Genomic DNA, 21,699 nt, shown 5'->3' with positions numbered 1-21,699 from the left:
ACGACTTTTGTCATCTCAGTGTACAGTTTGTACCACAGACTACTGAAAATAACTGCAAACCAAACATAATTCATACTTTTTCCTCTGTAGGAAATGCCTAACAGGTTCTGTGCTGAAACTTCCTAGAAGATTAAAGTGTGTTTGCGGGAACGAGACTCAAACTTGCAACCTTTGCAAAGATCCTGAGTTAGAGTCTTGGTCGGGACACAGTTTTAATCTGACAGGAAGTTTCTCTGCTGCAGAGTGAAAATTCATTCTAGTTTCTGTGTTACCCACTGTACCAGAAGAGACTTACAGATACATTACCTGAGCACATACACCTTATGTTACAGTTCAGTAGGGTACTCTACCTGGGCACATACTCCTTGTGCGTCCACAAGCACGGGTGCTGGGACAGGATCCTCCAGCGAGTGCAAACGTTCTGCAAGATACCAGCGATCTCGGGAAGGCTGAAGTAGGAGAATATCATCAACATCACGTCATCAGGCAGGATACCGACGGACGGTGTGGAGTTGTTTGCAGAACACTGCGGACCACGTGCCGCACCCTGGTGGGGGCGACTGAGCCGCAGACCTGTTGCAAGTCTTTTCGGTGCAGGTGTGGGATCTGATGACTGGGGATTGAGTGTCACATCAGGATGTGGGGTTCTGAGTGGCAGACCACTTGCAACCTTTTTTGATGTAGGAGTGACTTCTCCTGACTGAGAAGCGACTGCCACATCCAGTGGCAGCCCAGTTGCAACTTCTTTTGACACAGGAGGAGGCTGTCCAGGAAATGGAATGACTGTCGCATTCGGATGGGATCTTCCAATTGCCAGCCCGGTTGCAACTTCTTTTGACACAATAGTGAGCTGTCCCGACTGTGGAGTGACTGCCACATCTGGATGGGAAGTTCCTAGTGGCAGCCCAGTTGTAACTTCTCTTGATACAGGAGTGGGATCTCCCAACTGCGGAGTAGCTGCCGCATCTGGATGGGAGATTCCAAGTGGCAGCTCAGTCATAACTTCTTTTGGCACAGGCTTTGGCTCTCCTGACTGTGTATTGAGTGCCACATCTGGATGGGAGTTTCTGAGTGGCAGTCCAATTGTGACTTCTTTTGATGCAGGAGTGGGCTTTCCCAATTGTGGAGCGACTGCCACAACCGGATGGGAGCTTCCATGTGGCAACACAGTTGCAACTTCTTTTGATGCAGGTGTGGGCTCTCCCGACTGTAGACTGAGTGACACATCAGGATGGGAACTAGCGAGCGGCAGCCCAGTTGTAACTTCTTTTGATGCAGGAGTGGGCTCTCCCAACTGTCGAGTGACTACCACATCTGGATGGGAAGTTCCTAGTGACAGCCCAGTTTTAACTTCTTTTGATGCAGGAGCGGGCTCTCCCAACTGTGGAGTGACTGCCACATCTGGATGGGAAGTTCCAAGTGCCAGCCCAGTTTTAACTTCTTTTGATGCAGGAGCACGCTCTCGCAACTGTGGAGTGACTGCCACATCTGGATGGGAAGTTCCAAGTGCCAGCCCAGTTTTAACTTCTTTTGATGCAGGAGCACGCTCTCCCAACTGTGGAGTGACTACCACATGTGGATGGGAAGTTCCAAGTGCCAGCCCAGTTTTAACTTCTTTTGATGCAGGAGTGGGCTCTCCCAACTGTGAAGTGACTGCCGCATCTGGATGGGAAGTTCCTAGTGGCAGCCCAGTTGTAACTTCATTTGATACAAGAGTGGGCTCTCCCAACTGTGGAGTGACTGCCACATCTGGTCGGGAAGTTCCTTGTGGCAGCCCAGTTGTAACTTCTTTTGATGCAGGAGTGGGCTCTCCCAACTGTGGAGTGACTGCCGCATCTGGATGGGAAGTTCCTAGTGGCAGCCCAGTTGTAACTTCTTTTGATGCAGGAGTGGGCTCTCCCAACTGTGGAGTGACTGCCGCATCTGGATGGGAAGTTCCTAGTGGTAGCCCAGTTGTAACTTCTTTTGATGCAGAAGTGGGCTCTCCCAACTGTGGAGTGACTGCCACATCTGGTTGGGAAGTTCCCTGTGGCAGCCCAGTTGCAACTTCTTTTGATGCAAGAGTGGGTTCTCCTGACTGTGGAGTGACTGCCACATCTGGTTGGGAAGTTCCTTGTGGCAGCCTAGTTGTAACTTCTTTTGATGCAGGTGTGGGCTCTCCCGAATGTGGAGTGACTACCACATCTGGATGGGAAGTTCCTAGTGACAGCCCAGTTTTAATTTCTTCTGATGCAGGAGTTGGCTCTCCCAACTGTGGAGTGACTGCCACATCTCTTGATGTAAGAGTGGGCTCTCCCAACTGTGGAGTGACTGCCACATCTGGAAGGGAAGTTTCTAGTGGCAGCCCAGTTGCAACTTCTCCTGATGCAGGAGTGGGCTCTCCTGACTGTGGAGTGACTGCCACATCTGGATGGGAAGTTCCTTGTGGCAGCCCAGTTATAACTTCTTCTGATGAAGGAGTGGGCTCTCCCAACTGTGGAGTGACTGCCACATCTGGATGGGAAGTTCCTTGTGGCAGCCCAGTTGCAACTTCTCTTGATGCAGGAGTGGGCTCTTCCAACTGTGGAGTGACTGCCACATCTGGATGGGAAGTTCCTAGTGGCAGCCCAGCTGCAACTTCTCTTGATGCAGGAGTGGGCTCCCCCAACTGTGGAGTGACTGCCACATCTGGATGGGAAGTTCCTAGTGGCAGCCCAGTTGCAACTTCTCTTGATGCAGGAGTGGGCTCTCCCAACTGTGGAGTGACTGCCACATCTGGATGGGAAGTTCCTTGTGGCAGCCCAGTTATAACTTCTTCTGATGAAGGAGTGGGCTCTCTCAACTGTGGAGTGACTGCCACATCTGGATGGGAAGTTCCTTGTGGCAGCCCAGTTATAACTTCTACTGATGAAGGAGTGGGCTCTCCCAACTGTGGAGTGACTGCCACATCTGGATGGGAAGTTCCTAGTGGCAGCCCAGCTGCAACTTCTCTTGATGCAGGAGTGGGCTCCCCCAACTGTGGAGTGACTGCCACATCTGGATGGGAAGTTCCTAGTGGCAGCCCAGTTGCAACTTCCCTTGATGCAGGAGTGGGCTCTCCCAACTGTGGAGTGACTGCCACATCTGGTTGGGAAGTTCCTTGTGGCAGCCCAGTTGCAACTTTTCTTGATGCAGGAGTGGGCTCTCCCAACTGTGGAGTGACTGCCACATCTGGTTGGGAAGTTCCTTGTGGCAGCCCAGTTGTAACTTCTTTTGATGCAGCAGTAGGCTCTCTCAAATGTGGAGTGACTGCCACATCTGGTTGGGAAGTTCCTTGTGGCAGCCCAGTTGTAACTTCTTTTGATGCAGGAATGGGCTCTCCCAGCTGCAGGGCGATTGCTGCATCCAGATGTGAGCTTCTGAGAAGCTGCCCCGTTGCAACTTTTTTTGATGCAGGAGTGGGCTCTCCCAACTGTGAAGTGACTGCCACATCTGGGTGGGAGCTTCCAAGTTGTAGCCCAGTTGTAACTTCTTTTGGTGCAGACGTGGGCACTCCCGACTGTGGAGCGAGTGCTGCATCTGGATGGGGGCTTCCGAGCGGCAGTCCAGATGAAATGTTCTTTGATGCAGGAGTGGGCTCTTCCGACATGCTGCACCGACCTTCTGTCATGACTCGATATATGTGCCTGCTGTTGCAGCTTCCTGTAAATGTTAAATGCAAACAAGAGATAAGTCCACAACAGTTTTACAGAGCGTCACAGTGAAAGACACCAGATTTAGCCGTCATTACTTGTGGCCTCAAAAGAAGACGACAAAATGTAATGTTTCAGAAGTAGATCCTTATAAAGGCAGATGTCACTATACACTGAACAGGTCCACAAGATGTCATATCCTCAAAGAAAAATAGACAGTGAATGAAGGAGCTTGTGAAGCCTCACCACACAGCCACAAAAGCTGAGTGCAGTGGATGTTCTTGCACAACATGGGCAGAATAGCACCAGATATGAGAACGTCTGGCCCCACTCAGGGTAAAATGTGCTTCATCCACCCAATGAATATCCTCTGGCCATATGTCATCCATTTCCGTGCATGCCAACAGATGAAGGGCAAAGCCACAGTCCTGTAGCCTGTCTTGGTGTTCCATATGGTACACATTCTGAATATTACAGGGATACCAGTGTAAAATGCACCCCAAAATCTTTTGAACTATTGACCAGGGAAGAGATAATTCTCATCATGCAATTCAAGCACTGGCTGCAAAATTCGATACATGTGTTATAAGTTCAGCTACAGCTACAGCAACCTCATCAACAACTGCCATGGGAATGGGTCCCTTCTCCCCTCCCCCCCCCCCCCTCCCGCCATCCCTGCTGCACCACCTAATTCAGCTGTTTCTTCAGATTTATTGATCATATTCTTTAGCTCTTTTGCTGACATGGGGCCTCTCTGCACCTGTTTCTGTCTGCGATATTCCCACATTGCAGCACTACTATTGCTGATGTTCTGATAAAACTACTTTACAAGCAGTGCATGGTCTTTCTTCTCAATAGTCATTGTGTTTTGAATGAAAAACTTCAACCTCCTTAACCATTTACACGAACAGTTACTTCACTAAAGAAATCAGCATGTGTCACTGAATGACATCAAGACAGGAAAGAGTTTATTTTGTCACTGCTTACAGCGCCATGTTATCACCTGGTGGCAGGGAGTGGAACTATTACTTTTTTCATCTTACTCCACAAGTGCACCAATTAATTAACATACCTATGATGTTTCAGCATCCTGCGACGTATACAGCCCACACTGCAACACTTGGAACATGGTCAGTTTAATTATAACCACTGGGTATTATATGTATAAATATAAATGAAATTGTGTATGTTCTGACTAGGTCTGTACAATAGAAATTCTCTTTGCATTTGAATTAATGAATAAATAAATAAATAGATAAATAAACAAGGAATGCTCAGTGTTTGAATAACTATTGTCAGGACACATTAATTCATTGTGCCAACTCACAAGAAAACTATCACCATCTGAGGTAAACTCTATCTAGGGCTATGCTTCAGACCCAGTCAAAGTTTTTTTGCCAGTGTTTTGATATCCACATGTGGCATTACTTATCATTCCAGCAGACTGTAGCAAAAAATGAGTGGCTATATAAATGTGAGTTTCCAAGTGTTATAGGTGTAATTGATTGTCTGTATGTGTGTATTCCCAAACCTGTGTGCTAAGGAGACAAATATATGAATGGAAAGGGTTACGCTAGTATAAATGTGCAGGGTAAAGGAACAGCCCACTAGCACTGACAGTAGCTAGCCCAGGTAAGTATATGACAATCAAATATGTATAAATTCAAGAGGCAGGGAAGTGATAATTGAATGCAAGAACACTGTTCTTTTGAGTGATGAACACTATGGCCCAGGGCCCTAGTTGATGATCCCCTATCCCAATCCAACAGAGGAGAGTTACAAATCATGAAACAAACTTTTAAAAAAGTTAGTGTCGCGATAAAGCATTGTTTTGATCACCTGAAGAGATGGTTTCCTGTATTGCAGTATGTGTGAAATAGAGTTTTCCTTATCAAATTTTCCAATAATTAAATCTTACTGCTTTGTACTGCATGTTGTTGTTGTCTTCAGTTCAGAGACTGGTTTGATGCAGCTCTCCAGGCAACTCTATCCTGTGGAAGCCTTTTCATCTCTGAATAGCTACTGCAACTAAAATCCTTCTAAATATGCTTAACATATTCATCTCTTGGTCTCCCGCTACCATTTTTACCCTCCACGCTTCCCTACAGTAATAAACTGGTGATCCCTTGAAGCCTTCTTCTTGTCAAGTTGTGCCACAAATTCCTCTTCTCCCCAATTCATTTCAGTACTTCCTCATTAGTTACGTGATCTACCCATCTAATCTTGATCATTCTTCTGTTGCAAAACATCTACAGGATGAAGATTCTAAGATACTGCACAGAATTTCTGTGACAATGGCGATAATGAAGAGGAGCCTGTAACTGAGAGAGAAATTTTTAGGAGAGGACATGAAAAACACAACAAATTGTATCTCTGATACAAAATACAGGAGTCTCAATTATTTTATTTATGAAAACATACAAATCTGCTAATCGTCCACAACAAGCTATTGGTGACACATTATGTGAAGGAAAGTGCTATGCACCACATAGCAGAGATGCTAAGTCGCAGATAGGCACAACAGAAAGACTCTCACAGTTAACTATTTCAGCCATTAAGGCCTTTGTCAACAATAGACACACACACTCAAACACATGCAACTCACACACAGGGCGGCAGTCACAGGCAACTGAAACAACACTGCAAGCAGCAGCACCAATGCATGATTGGAGTGGCAAATGGGTTGGGGATAAGGAGGAGGCTAGGGTGGGAAGGGGGAGGGATAGTATGGTGGGGGTGGTAGACAGTGATGTGCTGCAGGTTAGACAGTGGGCAAGGGAGGGAGGTAGGGGAGGGGGGGGGGGTAGCATAAACGGAGAGAAATAAAAAGACTGGGTGTGGAAAGACGACTGTGTAGTGCTGGAATGGGAACAGAGAGGAGGCTGGATGGGTGAGGATGCTGACTAAAGAAAGGTTGAGGTCAGGAGGGTTACAGGAATGTAAGATGTATTGCAGGGAAAGTTCACACCTGCGCAATTCAGAAAATATGGTGTTGGTGGGAAGGATCCATATGGCATGGGCTATGAAGCAGTCATTGAAATGAAGGATATCATGTTTGGCAGTGTCTTCTGCAACAGGGTGGTCCACTTGTTTCTTGGCCACAGGTTGCTGGTGGCGATTCATGTGGACAGACAGCTTATGGTTGCTGTGCCTACATAGAATGATGCACAGTGGTTGCAACTTAGCTTGTAGATCACATGACTGGTTTCACACGTATCCCTGCCGTTGATGGGATAGATGATGTTAAGTGACCAGACTAGAGTAAGTGACCAGACTAGAGTGCCGTAGGTGGTGGTGGTAGTATGTATGGGACAGGTCTTGTATCTAGGTCTATTACAGGGGTATGAGCCATGAGGTTAGGGACTGGGAGCAGAGGCTGTGTAAGGATGGACAGGTATATTGTGTAGGTTTGGTGGACGATGGAATACCACTGTGGGAGGGGCGGGAAGGATAGTGGGCAGGACATTTCTCATTTCAAGGCACAACGAGAGGTAATCGAAACCCTGGCGGAGAATGTAATTCAGTAGCTCCAGTCCTGGGTGGTACTGAGTTGCGAGGGAAATGCTCCTCCGTGGCCGGATGGTGGGACTTTGGGAGGTGGTGGGAGACAGGAAAGATAAGGCACAGGAGATATGTTTTTGTAAAAGTTTGGGAGGATAACTGTGGTCAGTGAAGACCTCAGTATATTTTGAGAGGGACAGCCACAGGTGGCTAGGCTATATGGAAGGGACTTCTTGATATAGAACGGGTGGCAGCTGTCAAAGTGGAAGTATTGCTGGTGGTTAGTAGGTTTGATATGAATGGAGGTACTGACGCGGCCCTCTATGAGATGGAGGTCAACATCCAGGAAGGTGGCTTGTTGGGTTGAGTAGGACCAGGTGAAGCAAATGGGGGAGAAGTTGTTGAGATTCTCTAGGAATGTGGATAGAGTGTCCTCACCTTCGAACAAGCTAGCAAAGGTGTCATCAGTGAATCTGAACCAGGTTAGGGGTTTAGGATTCTGGTTTTTTTTTTTTTGGAAGGATTCCTCTAGATGGCCCATGAATAGATTGGCACAGGATGGTGCCATGTCGGTGCCCATAGCCGTACCCCGGATTTGTTTGTAGTTAATGCTTTCAGAGGAGAAGTAGTTGCGGATGAGGACATAGTTGGTCATGGCGACTAGGAAGGAGGTTGTTGGTTTGGAATCCATTGGGTGTTGGGAAAGGTAGTGTTCTATAGCGGTAAGGCCATGGGCATTAGGAATGTTAGTGTGCAGGGAGGTGGCATCAATAGTGACGAGCAGGGCATTGTGTGGTAAAGGGACAGGAACTGTGGAGAGTTGGTGGAGGAAATGATTGGTATCTTTTATATAGGAGGATACGTTCCAGGTAATAGGTTGAAGATGCTGGTCTACAAAAGCAGAGACTCTCTCAGGAGGGGCGGGGGGGGGGGGGGGGGGGGGGGGCCACAGTAACTGGCCACAATGGGGCATCCTGGATGGTTAGTTTTATGGGCTGTAGCATGTAGAAGGTAGGAGTGCAGGGATTGGTAGGGGTGAATCAAGAGATGGACTCCAAAGAGAGGTTCTGGGATTTGAGAAGTGACTGGAGATCCTGCTGGATTACTGCAATGGGGTCACTGTGGCAAGGTTTGTAAGTGGAAGTATCTGACAGCTGGTGGAGTCCTTCTGCCAAGTAATCCTTGCAGTTCAAAACAACAGTGGTGGAGCCTTTGTCTGCAGGTAGGATTATAAGGTCAGGATCAGTTTTTAGATGGTGGATTGTAGTTCTTTCTGTGGATGTAAGGTTAGTTTGCATGTTGACGGATTTGGGGAACGATGGTGGGGCACAGTTCGGGGTTAAGAAATTCTGAAAAGTTAACAGGTGGTTTGAGGGAAGTGAGGGTGGATCACGGTTGGATGGAAGTGTGAACTGAGTTAGGCAAGGTTCAATATTGGTCTTTGGTTGAGTCTGATTGGTAGGGTTGGTGGCGAAGGAGTGTTTCTACTGTAGGGACCTGGAGAAGAAGAGGTCTTTAACAAGTCCTGCATGATTGAATTTGGGAGTGGGGCAAAAGGTGAGGCCTTTGGAAAGGATTGATATTTATGTGGGGCCAAGGCTTCTCTAGGAAAGGTTCGTGACCGTGTTGCAAGTCTACTTAGGTTCTGGATTCTGTGTGATGGTGTGACGAAGTTCTGGAGGGTGGAGTAAGTGTAGTAGGTCTGCGAGACAGGGTTTGTCAGCTATGAGGGGTCATGGGGGAGGTTTGGAGGTTGTTGTAGAAGTGGTGGACAGTGGTACTCCAAGCAGTAGTAGGAAGTGTGCAAGATGGAGAGCTTTTTGAGATTGTGGTGTGTGTGTTGTTCAAGTTCCTGCAGGGCAAGAGTTTCAAAGTGTGTTATGTGTTCCAGGAATTTGGGACTGCATAGCAGGAGAATTTTGCGGTTGGAGAGAAGGCACTGCAAGGAGGTTTGGGCTTGGTTGATATGGTTTTTCAGGACTATGTTGGTGTGGGCTAAGGATTGGCGGAATCTAAACATGTGGAGGTCACTGTGAAAGGAAGGGTGGCAGCCAGAGATGGGTAATTTGATGGTAAGGCCATTAGGGGGGATTCCATGGGCCAAGCAAGTTTTGAAATGCAAGGATTTTCTGGCAAAAGGGCTCTGCCAACTGTCAGATATTACCACCTCCAAAACTTTGTCACAGTGACCCAAATGCAGTAATCCAGTAGGATTTCTAGTCACTTCTCAAATCCCAGAACCTCTCCCTAGAGTCCATTTCTCTACTCACCCCTACCAATCCCTGAACTCCTTCCTGAAGTCCAAAAACCTAACAACTCAGGATGCCCCATTGTGGCCGGTTACTGTGCCCCCCGCCCCTGAGAGAATCTCTACTCTCGTAGACCAACACCTTCAACCAATTACCCAGAATCTACCCTCCTATATAAAAGATAACAACCATTTCCTCCACCGACTCTCCACAGTTCCTGTTCTTTTACCACATAGTGCCCTGTTCATCACTATTGGTGCCACCTCCCTGTACACTAACATTCCTAATGCCCATGGCCTTACTGCTATTGAACACTATGTTTCCCAACACCTAATGGATTCCAAACCAACAACCTCCTTCCTAGTTGCCATGACCAATTATGTCCTCTCCACAATTACTTCTCCTTTGAAAGCATTAACTACAAACAAATCTGGGGTATGGCTATGGGCACCCACATGGCACCATCCTATGCCAACCTATTCATGGGCCATCTAGAGGAATCCTTCCAAAAAACCCAGAATCCTAAACCCCTAACCTGGTTCAGACTCACTGATGACATCTTTGCTATCTAGATCGAAGTTGAGGACATCCTATCCACATTCCTACAGAACCTTTCCCCCATTTGCTTCACCTGGTCCTACACAACCAACAAGCCACCTTCCTAGATGTTGACCTCCATCTCAAAGACGGCTACATCAGTACCTCCATTCATATCAAACCTACTAACCACCAGCAATACTTCCACTTCAACAGCTGCCACCCGTTCTATATCAAGAAGTCCCTTCCGTATAGCCTAGCCATCCATGGCTGTCCCTCTCAAAATATACTGAGGTCTCTACTGACCACAGTTATCCTCCCAAACTTTTACAAAAACAAATCTCCTATGCCTTATCTTTCCTGTCTCCCACCACCTCCCAAAGTCCCACCATCCGGCCATGGAGGAGCATTCCCCTCGCAACTCAGGACTGGAGCAACTGAATTACATTCTCCACCAGGGTTTCGATTACCTCTCGTTGTGCCCTGAAATGTGAAATGTCCTGCCCACTATCCTTCCCACCCCTCCCACAGTGGTATTCCATCGTCCACCGAACCTACAAAATATACCTGTTCATCCTTACACAGCCTCTGCTCCCAGTCCCTAACCTCATGGCCCATACCCCTGTAATAGACCTAGATACAAGACCTGTCCCATACATACTCCCACCACCACCTACTCTAGTCCGGTCACTTAACATCACCTATCCCGTCAAAGCCAGAGCTACCTGTGAAACCAGTCATGTGGTCTACAAGCTAAGCTGCAACCACTGTGATGCATTCTATGTAGGCACGACAACCAATTGTACTTTTTGTTCATAATGAGCTTTCATCTGAATCAGATGAGGACTCCTTTAACTCAAGTCACATTTGCTCACTTAGAACAAATAAAGCACAAGGAAGTTTTACAGCCAACAAAATCAGATGCCTATGCTAAGCCAACAAAGGTTGCTGACAATGCAGAAGACACTAGAAGTTTTTGCTTTTGTGTTAGAAGTAAAAGCTAAGAGGAAAAAGTAAAGGTTATTCATAAAATCTGAAGGAAAAGCTTAACTTCTCTCTTTTGCTTGCAAATAAATGCTCTGACTTCTGCCTTTGTATTCCAAGCTTCATACGGTCCAATGTCATCCTTATTTGTAAGCTCACGATGAGTATAAGAAATGTTCCCTACATCCATCCACATCTAACAGATACTATGTAAACTCGGGCGCTGATAACCACGCAGTTGAGCGCCCCACAAACCAAACATCATCAGATACTATGTAAGCCACCAAATGGTGCTTGGTGAAGGGTACCCTGTACCACTACTTGTCATGTCATTTTCTCTTCCCCTCGCAAATAGAGCGATGGAAAACTGAGTGCCTATATGCTTCCACATGAGTCCCATTTTCTTGTATCTTTGCTTCGTGGTCCTTATGCATGATGTATGTTGGTGGGGGTAGGATCATTCATCAGTCAGCTTCAAATGCTGGTGCTCTAAATTTTCTCAATAGTGTTTCTCAGAAATAATGTCGGCTTGCTTCCAGCGATTCTCATCCGAGATCGCAAAGCATTTCCGGTAACACTTATTTGTTGTTTGAACCTACCAGTAACAAATCTAGCAGCCCACCTCCGAACTGCTTCAATGTCTTCCTACAATCCAACCCCATACGAATCCCAAACACTGGAGCAGTACTCAAGAATCGGTTGCACCAGCATCCTATATGCAGTGTCCTTTACACAGGTGAACCACACTTACCTAAAATTCTCCCAATAAACCGAAGTTGACCATCTGCCTTCCGTACCACAATACAGGTAATAAAGGGAGACAAAAATTTAATAGTCATGGCTGACTGGAATTCGAGAGTAGGAAAAGGGAGAGAAGGAAACGTAGTAGGAGAATATGGATTGGGGGAAAGAAATGAAAGAGAAAGCCGCCTGGTAGAATTTTGCACAGAGCATAACTTAAGCATAGCTAACACTTGGTTCAAGAATCATAAAAGAAGGTTGTACACATGGAAGAATCCTGGAAATACTAGAAGGTATCAGATAATTATATAATGGTAAGACAGAGATTTAGGAACCAGGTATTAAATTGTAAGACATTTCCGGGGGCAGATGTGGACTCTGACCACAATCTATTGGTTATGAGCTGTAGATTAAAACTGAAGAAACTGCAAAAAGGTGGGAATTTAAGGAGATGGAATCTGGAAAAAACTGAATACCCAGATGTTGTACAGAGTTTCAGGAAGAGTATAAGGGAACAATTCTCACAAATGGGGGAAAGAAATACAGTAGAAGAAGAATGGGTAGCTCTGCGGGATGAAGTAGTGAAGGCAGCAGAGGATCAAGTAGGTAAAAAGACGAGGGCTAGTAGAAATCCTTGGGTAACAGAAGAAATATTGAATTTAATTGATGAAAGGAGAAAATATAAAAATGTGGTAAATGAAGCAGGCAAAAAGGAATACAAACGTCTCAAAAATGAGATCGACAGGAAGTGCAAAATGGCTAAGCAGTGATGGCTAGAGGGCAAATGTAAGGATGTAGAGGCTTATCTCACTAGGGGTAAGATAGATACTGCCTACAGGAAAATTAAAGAGACGTTTGGAGAAAAGAGAACCTCTCATATGAATATCAATAGCACAGATGGAAACCCAGTTCTAAGCAAAGAAGGGAATGCAGAAAGGTGAAAGGAGTATATAGAGGGTCTATACAAGGGTGACGTACTTGAGGACAATATTGTGGAAATGGAAGAGAATGTAGATGAAGATGAAATGGGAGATACAATACTGTGTGAAGAGTTTGACAGAGCACTGAAAGACCTGAGTCGAAACAGGGCCCCGGGAGTAGACAACATTACATTAGAACCACTAACGGCCTTGGGAGAGCCAGTCCTGACAGAACTCTACCATCTGGTGAGCAAGATGTATGAGACAGGGGAAATACCCTCAGACTTCAAGAAGAATATAATAATTCCAATCCCAATAAAAGCAGGTGTTGACAGATGTGAAAATTACCGAACAATCAGTTTAATAAGCCACAGCTGCAAAATACTAACGCGAATTCTTTACAGACGAATGGAAAAACTAGTAGAAGCCAACCTTGGGGAAGATCAGTTTGGATTCCGTATAAACATTGGAACACGTGAAGCAATACTGACCTTACGGCTTGTCTTAGAAGAAAGATTAAGGAAAGGCAAACCTATGTTTCTAGCATTTGTAGACTTAGAGAAAGCTTTTGACAATGTTGACTGGAATACTCTCTTTCAAATTCTAAAGGTGGCAAGGGTAAAATACAGGGAGCGAAAGGCTATTTACAATTTGTACAGAAGCCAGATGGCAGTTATAAGAGTCGAGGGACATGAAAGGGAAGCAGCAGTTCGGAAGGGAGTGAGAAAGGGTTGTAGCCTCTCCCTGATGTTATTCAATCTGTATATTGAGCAAGCAGTAACGGAAACAAAAGAAAAATTTGGAGTAGGTATTAAAATCCATGGAGAAGAAATAAAATCTTTTAGGTTGGCCGATGACATTGTAATTCTGTCTGAGACAGCAAAGGACTTGGAAGAGCAGTTGAATGGAATGGACAGTGTCTTGAAAGGAGGATATAAGATGAACATCAACAAAAGCAAAACGAGGGTAATGGAATGTAGTCGAATTAAGTGGGGTGATGCTGAGGGAATTAGATTAGGAAATGAGACACTTAAAGTAGTAAAGGAGTTTTGCTATTTGGGGAGCAAAATAACTGATGATGGTCGAAGTAGAGAGGATATAAAATGTAGACTGGCAATGGCAAGGAAAGCGTTTCTGAAGAAGAGAAATTTGTTAACATCGAGTATAGATTTAAGTGTCAGGAAGTCATTTCTGAAACTATTTGTATGGAGTGTAGCCATGCATGGAAGTGAAACATGGACGATAAATAGTTTGGACAAGAAGAGAATAGAAGCTTTCGAAATGTGGTGCTACAGAAGAATGCTCAAGATTAGATGGGTAGATCACATAACTAATAAGGAAGTATTGAATAGAATTGGGGAGAAGAGGAGTTTGTGGCACAACTTGACAAGAGGAAGGGACCGGTTGGTAGGACATGTTCTGAGGCATCAAGGGATCACAAATTTAGCATTGGAGGGCAGCGTGGAGGGTAAAAATCATAGAGGGAGGCCAAGAGATGAATACACTAAGCAGATTCAGAAGGATGTAGGTTGCAGTAAGTACTGCGAGATGAAGAAGCTTGCACAGGATAGAGTAGCATGGCGAGCTGCATCAAACCAGTCTCAGGACTGAAGACCACAACAACAACAACAACCACCACAATACCCACATGCTCATTCCACTTCATATTATTTTGCAATGCTATGCCCAGATGTTTAAATGACATGACTGTATCAAGCAGGACACTAATAATACAGTATCAGAACATTACAGGTTTGATTTTCCTACTCGTCTGCATTAACTTACATTTTTCCACGTTTACAGCTAGCTGCCATTCATCACATCAACTAGAAATTTTGTCTAAGTCGTCTTGTATCTTCCTCCTTCTTCATACTCATCTGCATTAACTTACATTTTTCCACATTTAGAGCTACCTGCCATTCATCACACCAACCAGACTTTTTGTCTAAGTCGTGTTGTATCTTGCTACAGTCACTCAACTTTGAAACCTTATTGTACACCACACCATTATCAGCAAATACCTGCAGAATGCTGCTCACCACGTCTGCCAAATCATTTATGTACACAGAGAACAGCAGCAGTCCTATCATACTTTGCAGGGGCACTTCTGATAAAATCCTTGTCTCTGATGAACACTCGCCTTCGAAGATGACATACTGGGTTCTGTCACTTCTATTACTTCTGAAATGTTTGCAATACAAGGAGTTATTGCACATGGTGATAGAATATATGCAGTTGATTACAAATGTAATGTGCCATACTCATTTACAGAAATAATCCACAATGCAGAGCTGAAGAAGTCCATATAATCACAACAGAAGATAATTAAATTATGAGTGCAGATGTTCAGAGCAAAGAAGACAACAAACTCCAATCTGAGCACACAGATATTTAAAAGGGAACATTGCACACTACATGTGTATCAAACTTAGCATTACGTCCGATACGAAGTATGATGACACAGGGGAACAGGTCACATCGAGAAGATCATAACACAATGGTTTCAAGAGCATCCACATGGATGAAATTGTATTTAGTGGATAATTATTGCAACAATTTTATGGTTAAAAGAAAATACTGGTGCTGGGCATTCACAATTTATGATGCTCTGAGAACTGGATGCTTTTAGTATTAGATATATTGATGGAATACTAATGTCTTTCCTAACTGAATTGCATCCTTTACATTAAATAGGTCAACTGAGAGTGTTGGAATCACAAAAAGTGAAGACACTAAAAATAATGAATACTATTCACGAGTGTCACAGAATTTTGAGTACATCACTATGCAATATTCATCCCTGACTTCATGACTCTGAAGTTTTGATGTACAGCTGAAAATAATTAACACTGTTTTCAAGTTAGAACCTTCACACTAATATGCATATTTATGTGAAAAGTACTTCAAAGTTACAGAATTAATTTTTTTACAGAAAAAGATACTAAATTTCTGCAAGATAGTACTATGTGTCTTAAAATTAGAGACTTAACAACGGATATTAACAGGAATAAGGAAGGAAATCAATGCAGAAAAAGTGGCAGGCGACTTATGAAACACAGGAGGTAATGAGGACCAGATGTGAAAATGAGAGAAGAACGAAGCCAAATGTGACTAACAACATAACGAGTTTATAAATCAGGAAAATCGTTGTGCCATTCACTCCTCATTTTCTGTAGGTCCAATCAAGAAAGAAAACTTTCAGCACTGTGAAATTAGTAAAGACATAGTTTAGTATAATGCAGGTGAATGATAGAATATGTGTATATTATATAAATAATAAAATATCACTGTACCGATTAATGCAACTCATATTTATGAACATTACATTTAATCAGTAAATGGGAAATGTGGTTCTGCCTTCAGCAAACACCATTTTTTTGTTTTACAAGCCATATACACTCCTGGAAATTGAAATAAGAACACCGTGAATTCATTGTCCCAGGAAGGGGAAACTTTATTGACACATTCCTGGGGTCAGATACATCACATGATCACACTGACAGAACCACAGGCACATAGACACAGGCAACAGAGCATGCACAATGTCGGCACTAGTACAGTGTATATCCACCTTTCGCAGCAATGCAGGCTGCTATTCTCCCATGGAGACGATCGTAGAGATGCTGGATGTAGTCCTGTGGAACGGCTTGCCATGCCATTTCCACCTGGCGCCTCAGTTGGACCAGCGTTCGTGCTGGACGTGCAGACCGCGTGAGACGACGCTTCATCCAGTCCCAAACATGCTCAATGGGGGACAGATCCGGAGATCTTGCTGGCCAGGGTAGTTGACTTACACCTTCTAGAGCACGTTGGGTGGCACGGGATACATGCGGACGTGCATTGTCCTGTTGGAACAGCAAGTTCCCTTGCCGGTCTAGGAATGGTAGAACGATGGGTTCAATGATGGTTTGGATGTACCGTGCACTATTCAGTGTCCCCTCGACGATCACCAGTGGTGTACGGCCAGTGTAGGAGATTGCTCCCCACACCATGATGCCGGGTGTTGGCCCTGTGTGCCTCGGTCGTATGCAGTCCTGATTGTGGCGCTCACCTGCACGGCACCAAACACGCATACGACCATCATTGGCACCAAGGCAGAAGCGACTCTCATCGCTGAAGACGACACGTCTCCATTCGTCCCTCCATTCACGCCTGTCGCGACACCACTGGAGGCGGGCTGATGTGATGTTGGGGCGTGAGCGGAAGACGGCCTAACAGTGTGCGGGACTGTAGCCCAGCTTCATGGAGACAGTTGCGAATGGTCCTCGCCGATACCCCAGGAGCAACAGTGTCCCTAATTTGCTGGGAAGTGGCGGTGCGGTCCCCTACGGCACTGCGTAGGATCCTACGGTCTTGGCGTGCATCCGTGCGTCGCTGCGGTCCGGTCCCAGGTCGACGGGCACGTGCACCTTCCGCCGACCACTGGAGGCAACATCGATGTACTGTGGAGACCTCACGCCCCACGTGTTGAGCAATTCGGCGGTACGTCCACCCGGCCTCCCGCATGCCCACTATACGCCCTCGCTCAAAGTCCGTCAACTGCACATACGGTTCACGTCCACGCTGTCGCGGCATGCTACCAGTGTTAAAGACTGCGATGGAGCTCCGTATGCCACGGCAAACTGGCTGACACTGACGGCGGCGGTGCACAAATGCTGCGCAGCTAGCGCCATTCGACGGCCAACACCGCGGTTCCTGGTGTGTCCGCTGTGCCGTGCGTGTGATCATTGCTTGTACAGCCCTCTCGCAGTGTCCGGAGCAAGTATGGTGGGTCTGACACACCGGTGTCAATGTGTTCTTTTTTCCATTTCCAGGAGTGTATGTTTTGTAGAAGTATTCTTTATTACCTTATTATTGCACAATAAAAGAAATAAACATTACACAAACAGGGAAACAGTGTGTGTTAGGAAGTTCCATTCCAACACCCTGTAGAAGCATGAAAATGAGAGATCAACCAAAAAAAAGGCACACTGGAAGGTACTGTTTGCAGCTTACTTCAAATACCAAACAGACTTTTGAACGCTACTATGTAATAATAAAATAATAAATAAAACCTAGTGAAGGTCAAGAAACTTCTCATAAACATGTCTGGCAGTAAAACAAGAAAAACTGATTGCTCAAGTGAGAACTACATTTTCTTATTGCATAGTAGGAAGCAAATACAACCAAGGAAAGAGCTTCAACCACAAAATGATTAAATTTAATCAAGTGAACTAAAAAGAAAGTTACTACCTGCCTGGTTATAATAGATACCTGCTTTTTGTCTGCTGTAGGTAGGTTAGCATTAACCTGATTGCAATGGCAATTCTTAAAGAAAAATTACCCATATCTCCAAATACTGAGTCCCTAGATTATTTTATTTATTTATTTACTTAAACTGATTTGATTAGGTCCATCAGGTTCTCTCTTACAACGAACCAGTGTTTCACACACACAGTACTGTTTTTACATCTTAGTTACCTAAGAAATAGCAATTTTAATATGGCAAATAACATTAAAATGATTTGAATGTCTGAAGTGGCTGGGTGAGCAAATAATACTGACTATGAACTAATAAAGTTAATACTGGCAGTACTTGTGCTGCTGCTGCTGCTGCCATTAATAATGATAATAGTAGACTAATAATAATAGTAATAATAATGACAATAATGATAGTGGCACAGACAAGAAGAATTTATAGGTGAACAAAACACGTTTTCCGATGTAGCAAGTTCTGGAGAGAGCAAATTTAAGGAGACTGTATCAGCTAAGAATACTGGGAAATGAGAAGGATCTGGTTGGAAAGAGGAATTTACAGAGTAAGGAGTGCATACAGGGACAATGATAATCCTTACTGATGTTTTAGTACATATGTCATTCACTGTCTTCTGAAGGAGAGATGTAATTCAGCAACATAATGCGGGTGGTTATTCCTGAATCAGGTTCCTGCTGCTGAGAAGGACTTACTGCTTGTCGGGAAGCAATACAGTGAACACTGTCCTTTGATTTATTGCTTTGATTTATTGCTAGCGGGAATTTTCAATCCCTGAATCCAAGTATTCATATAACTTACAGAAAGAGTGGCTAACAGGGTACATTTTTAATTTTATTTTGAAATGTAGGGCTTTCAGACTTTCCGTTTTATGTTAGACAGGAGTCTGTTGAGTATCTTCCCACCAGAGTACATAAAACCATTCAAAAGCTTAGACAAGATAGTAGAGAGTACATGCAAATCATTGTGTCTTGTACTGTGATTGCATAAAGCACAGTAAGATAGTATTTTCAGTTGTAATGGCAATGTTATGCATTTGTGCATAGAGATCTGTTCTGTTATATGTGCAATATTTCTGACAGTGTTTAATAAGCTCCATTTATACTTTACTTGTGATGCATTATTCTTGTTTACAATGCATGGAAATAAAACTGTTAAATCATTAGTTTCAACTGAATTTTGAAATGCTGTACTGTGATCCATATGACCCATAAGCACATCATTTGCAATTCAAGATCTAATCACTTTCCAGTCTTCAGAAATACCAACTCATTTTGTTTCTTGCTATTAGACCAATAAAACTGCCAAACTGACAGTACAATCAAATTTAGAATTTTGGCAGCTAAGAAGAATATGACTGAGCAATGTCTAATCAACTCACATTGTTACTCCAGGTGCATTACACTATGAGATATGCAAATGTTTTACAAACACCACCTGGTAAGTCAAAATTTCTGTATGCAACAGCTGTTTCCTATTTACAGACACTCCATGCAGCAATGTTATAGCAGTCTGCTAGTTACTTCATGGTAGTGTAATTTTTTTTAACTATAACAGTGAACACAAGTAAACAAAATTTAGAGAGACACTGTAATACTCATGTGAAGAAAATTCTATGAAAGAATATGAACCATTCTTTTTATGTGAAATTATAACTTGGCACCACAAATAACAATGGTTTATGCAGTCACAATTTGTGTTCTATATAAGTAAGTAAGATCTACATCTGTACTCTGTAAACCACTGTGAAGTCCATGACAGAGGTTATGTCCCATTGCATCAGTTATTATAGCTTTTCCCATTCCATTCACATATGGAGTGTGGGTAGAATGATTCTTTCAATGCGGCTGCATTTGCTGCAATTAATATAATCTCATCCACATGATACTTACAGGAGTGATAAGTAAGGGGTTGTTGTAGTATATTGCTAAAGTCATCAATTAAAACCCATTCCTGAAATTTTGTAAGTAGGCTTTCTTAAGATAATTTATGTTTATCTTCACGAGTCTTCTAGCTCAGTTCTTTCAGCATATCTGTGACACTCTCCAGCGGGTCAAATAAATCTGTGTCAAGTCAAGTTGCCCTTCTCTGTGTACGTTCAGTATCCCCTGTTAGTCCTATTCAGTACAGGCCCCACACATGCCTGAACACAGTTTCTTAGGATGTGTCGCACTAGTGATTCGTAAGCAGTCTCCCTTGCAGATTGATTGCATTTCCCTAGTATTCAACCAGTAAACCAAAGTCTGCTATCTGCTTTACCTATGACTGAACCCAAGTGATTGTTCCAATAATATTTCTACAAAGTGTTACACCCAGGTATTTGTATGAGTTACCCGATCTAACTGTGACTCATTGATACTACAGTCTAGTGGTCATCAAACTGTAGCCTGTACGCGGGCCAGATCAACTAATGGGCAAGCCTAAAAATGTCATCTCACTTTAACAACATCTTAAGAGTGTGATTTTCCTGCCAAGCAACACACAAAATTTCTTGCAGAGACAGTAATATTTTAAGATGTTGTTAATTTTAACTGATGTTGGTGAATCTGGTTGTGAGCTAAGTTAAGTTTGCCATTTATCTCCGCAGCACAGGAGTAAGAGGCATGGCCACTATGAGCTTGAGGAAGTGAGGGGGGATTGAAAGTTTTACAGTTTGCCTACCACTACTGACAACTCAGGGACATCCATGACTCATACTCATCAGCTGCTGTGGTATAAATTTTGTCAAGGATGTAACGTATATTTATGAATGTGTGTTACAGAGGCAGTTATATTCAGATGAGGTACATCTACATCTACATAGATACTCTGCAAGCCACCGTACAGTGTGTGGCAGAGCACACTCTGTATCACTACAGTCATTTCCTTTCCTGTCCATTCACAGATAGAGCGAGGAAAAAACGACTATCTATATGTCTCCATCTGAGCCGCAATTTCTCATACTTTATCTTCGTGGTCCTTACACGCAGTGTATATTGGCAATAGTAGAATCATTTGGCAGTCAGTTTCAAACACCGGTGCTCTAAATTTTCTCAATAGTGTTTCCTGCAAAGAACATTGTATTCCCTCCAGGGATTCCCATTTGATTCCCCAAAGCATCTCCATAACACTCATATGTTGTTCGAACTTACCAGTAACAAATCTAACAGCCCACCTCTGAATTGCTTCGACGTCTTCATTCAATCTGACCGGATATAGATCCCAAATGCTCAAGTACTACTCAGGACTAGCTCAAACCAGTGTCCTATATGTGGTCTCCTTTACAGGTGAACCACACTTTCCTAAAATTTGCCCAATAAACTGAAGTCAACCACTTACCTTCCATACCACAGTTCTCACATGCTCCTTCCATTTTATATCACTTTGCAACATTACACCCAGACATTTGGTGGCTTGACTGTGTCAGGCAGGGCACTACTAATATTGTATCTGATCATTACAAGTTTGTTCTTCCTACTCATTCACATTCTCTTAAATTTTTCCACATTTAGAAGTTTGTCTAAGTTGCCTCGTATCTTCCTACAGCCATTCATCTACCACGTTTTGCCATACACCACAGCATCATCGGCCTGCAGATTGCTGCCCACCATGTCTGCCAAATCATTTTTGTATACAGAGAACAACAGCGGTCCTATCACACTTCCCTGGGGCACTCCTGATGATACCCTTGTCTCTGATGAACGCTCACTGTCGAGGATAACATACGTAGGAAAAGAAGCCACTCACATATCTGTAAACTTATTACATATGCTCATGTCTTCGATAACAGCTTGCAATGGGGTACTGTGTCAAATGCCTTCTGGAAATCTAAAAATATGGAATCTGCCTGTCACCCTTCATCCATAGTTCACTGTATACGTGAGAAA

General features: G+C 44.0%; 1 protein-coding gene across 1 annotated transcript; it reads right to left on the bottom strand.

Annotated features, from left to right (window-relative positions):
* Positions 1 to 346: 346 nt before the first annotated feature.
* Positions 347 to 3,607, bottom strand: LOC126109518 (cell surface glycoprotein 1-like). The gene has a single exon (XM_049914539.1). The coding sequence runs from the start codon at positions 3,605 to 3,607 to the stop codon at positions 347 to 349; it is 3,261 nt and encodes a 1,086-aa protein (XP_049770496.1).
* Between the last annotated feature and the right edge of the window lie 18,092 nt (positions 3,608 to 21,699).

This window comes from Schistocerca cancellata, chromosome 12 (assembly GCF_023864275.1).
Source record: "Schistocerca cancellata isolate TAMUIC-IGC-003103 chromosome 12, iqSchCanc2.1, whole genome shotgun sequence".
NCBI lineage: Eukaryota > Metazoa > Arthropoda > Insecta > Orthoptera > Acrididae > Schistocerca > Schistocerca cancellata.
This window is presented reverse-complemented; position numbering and strand designations above follow the sequence as displayed.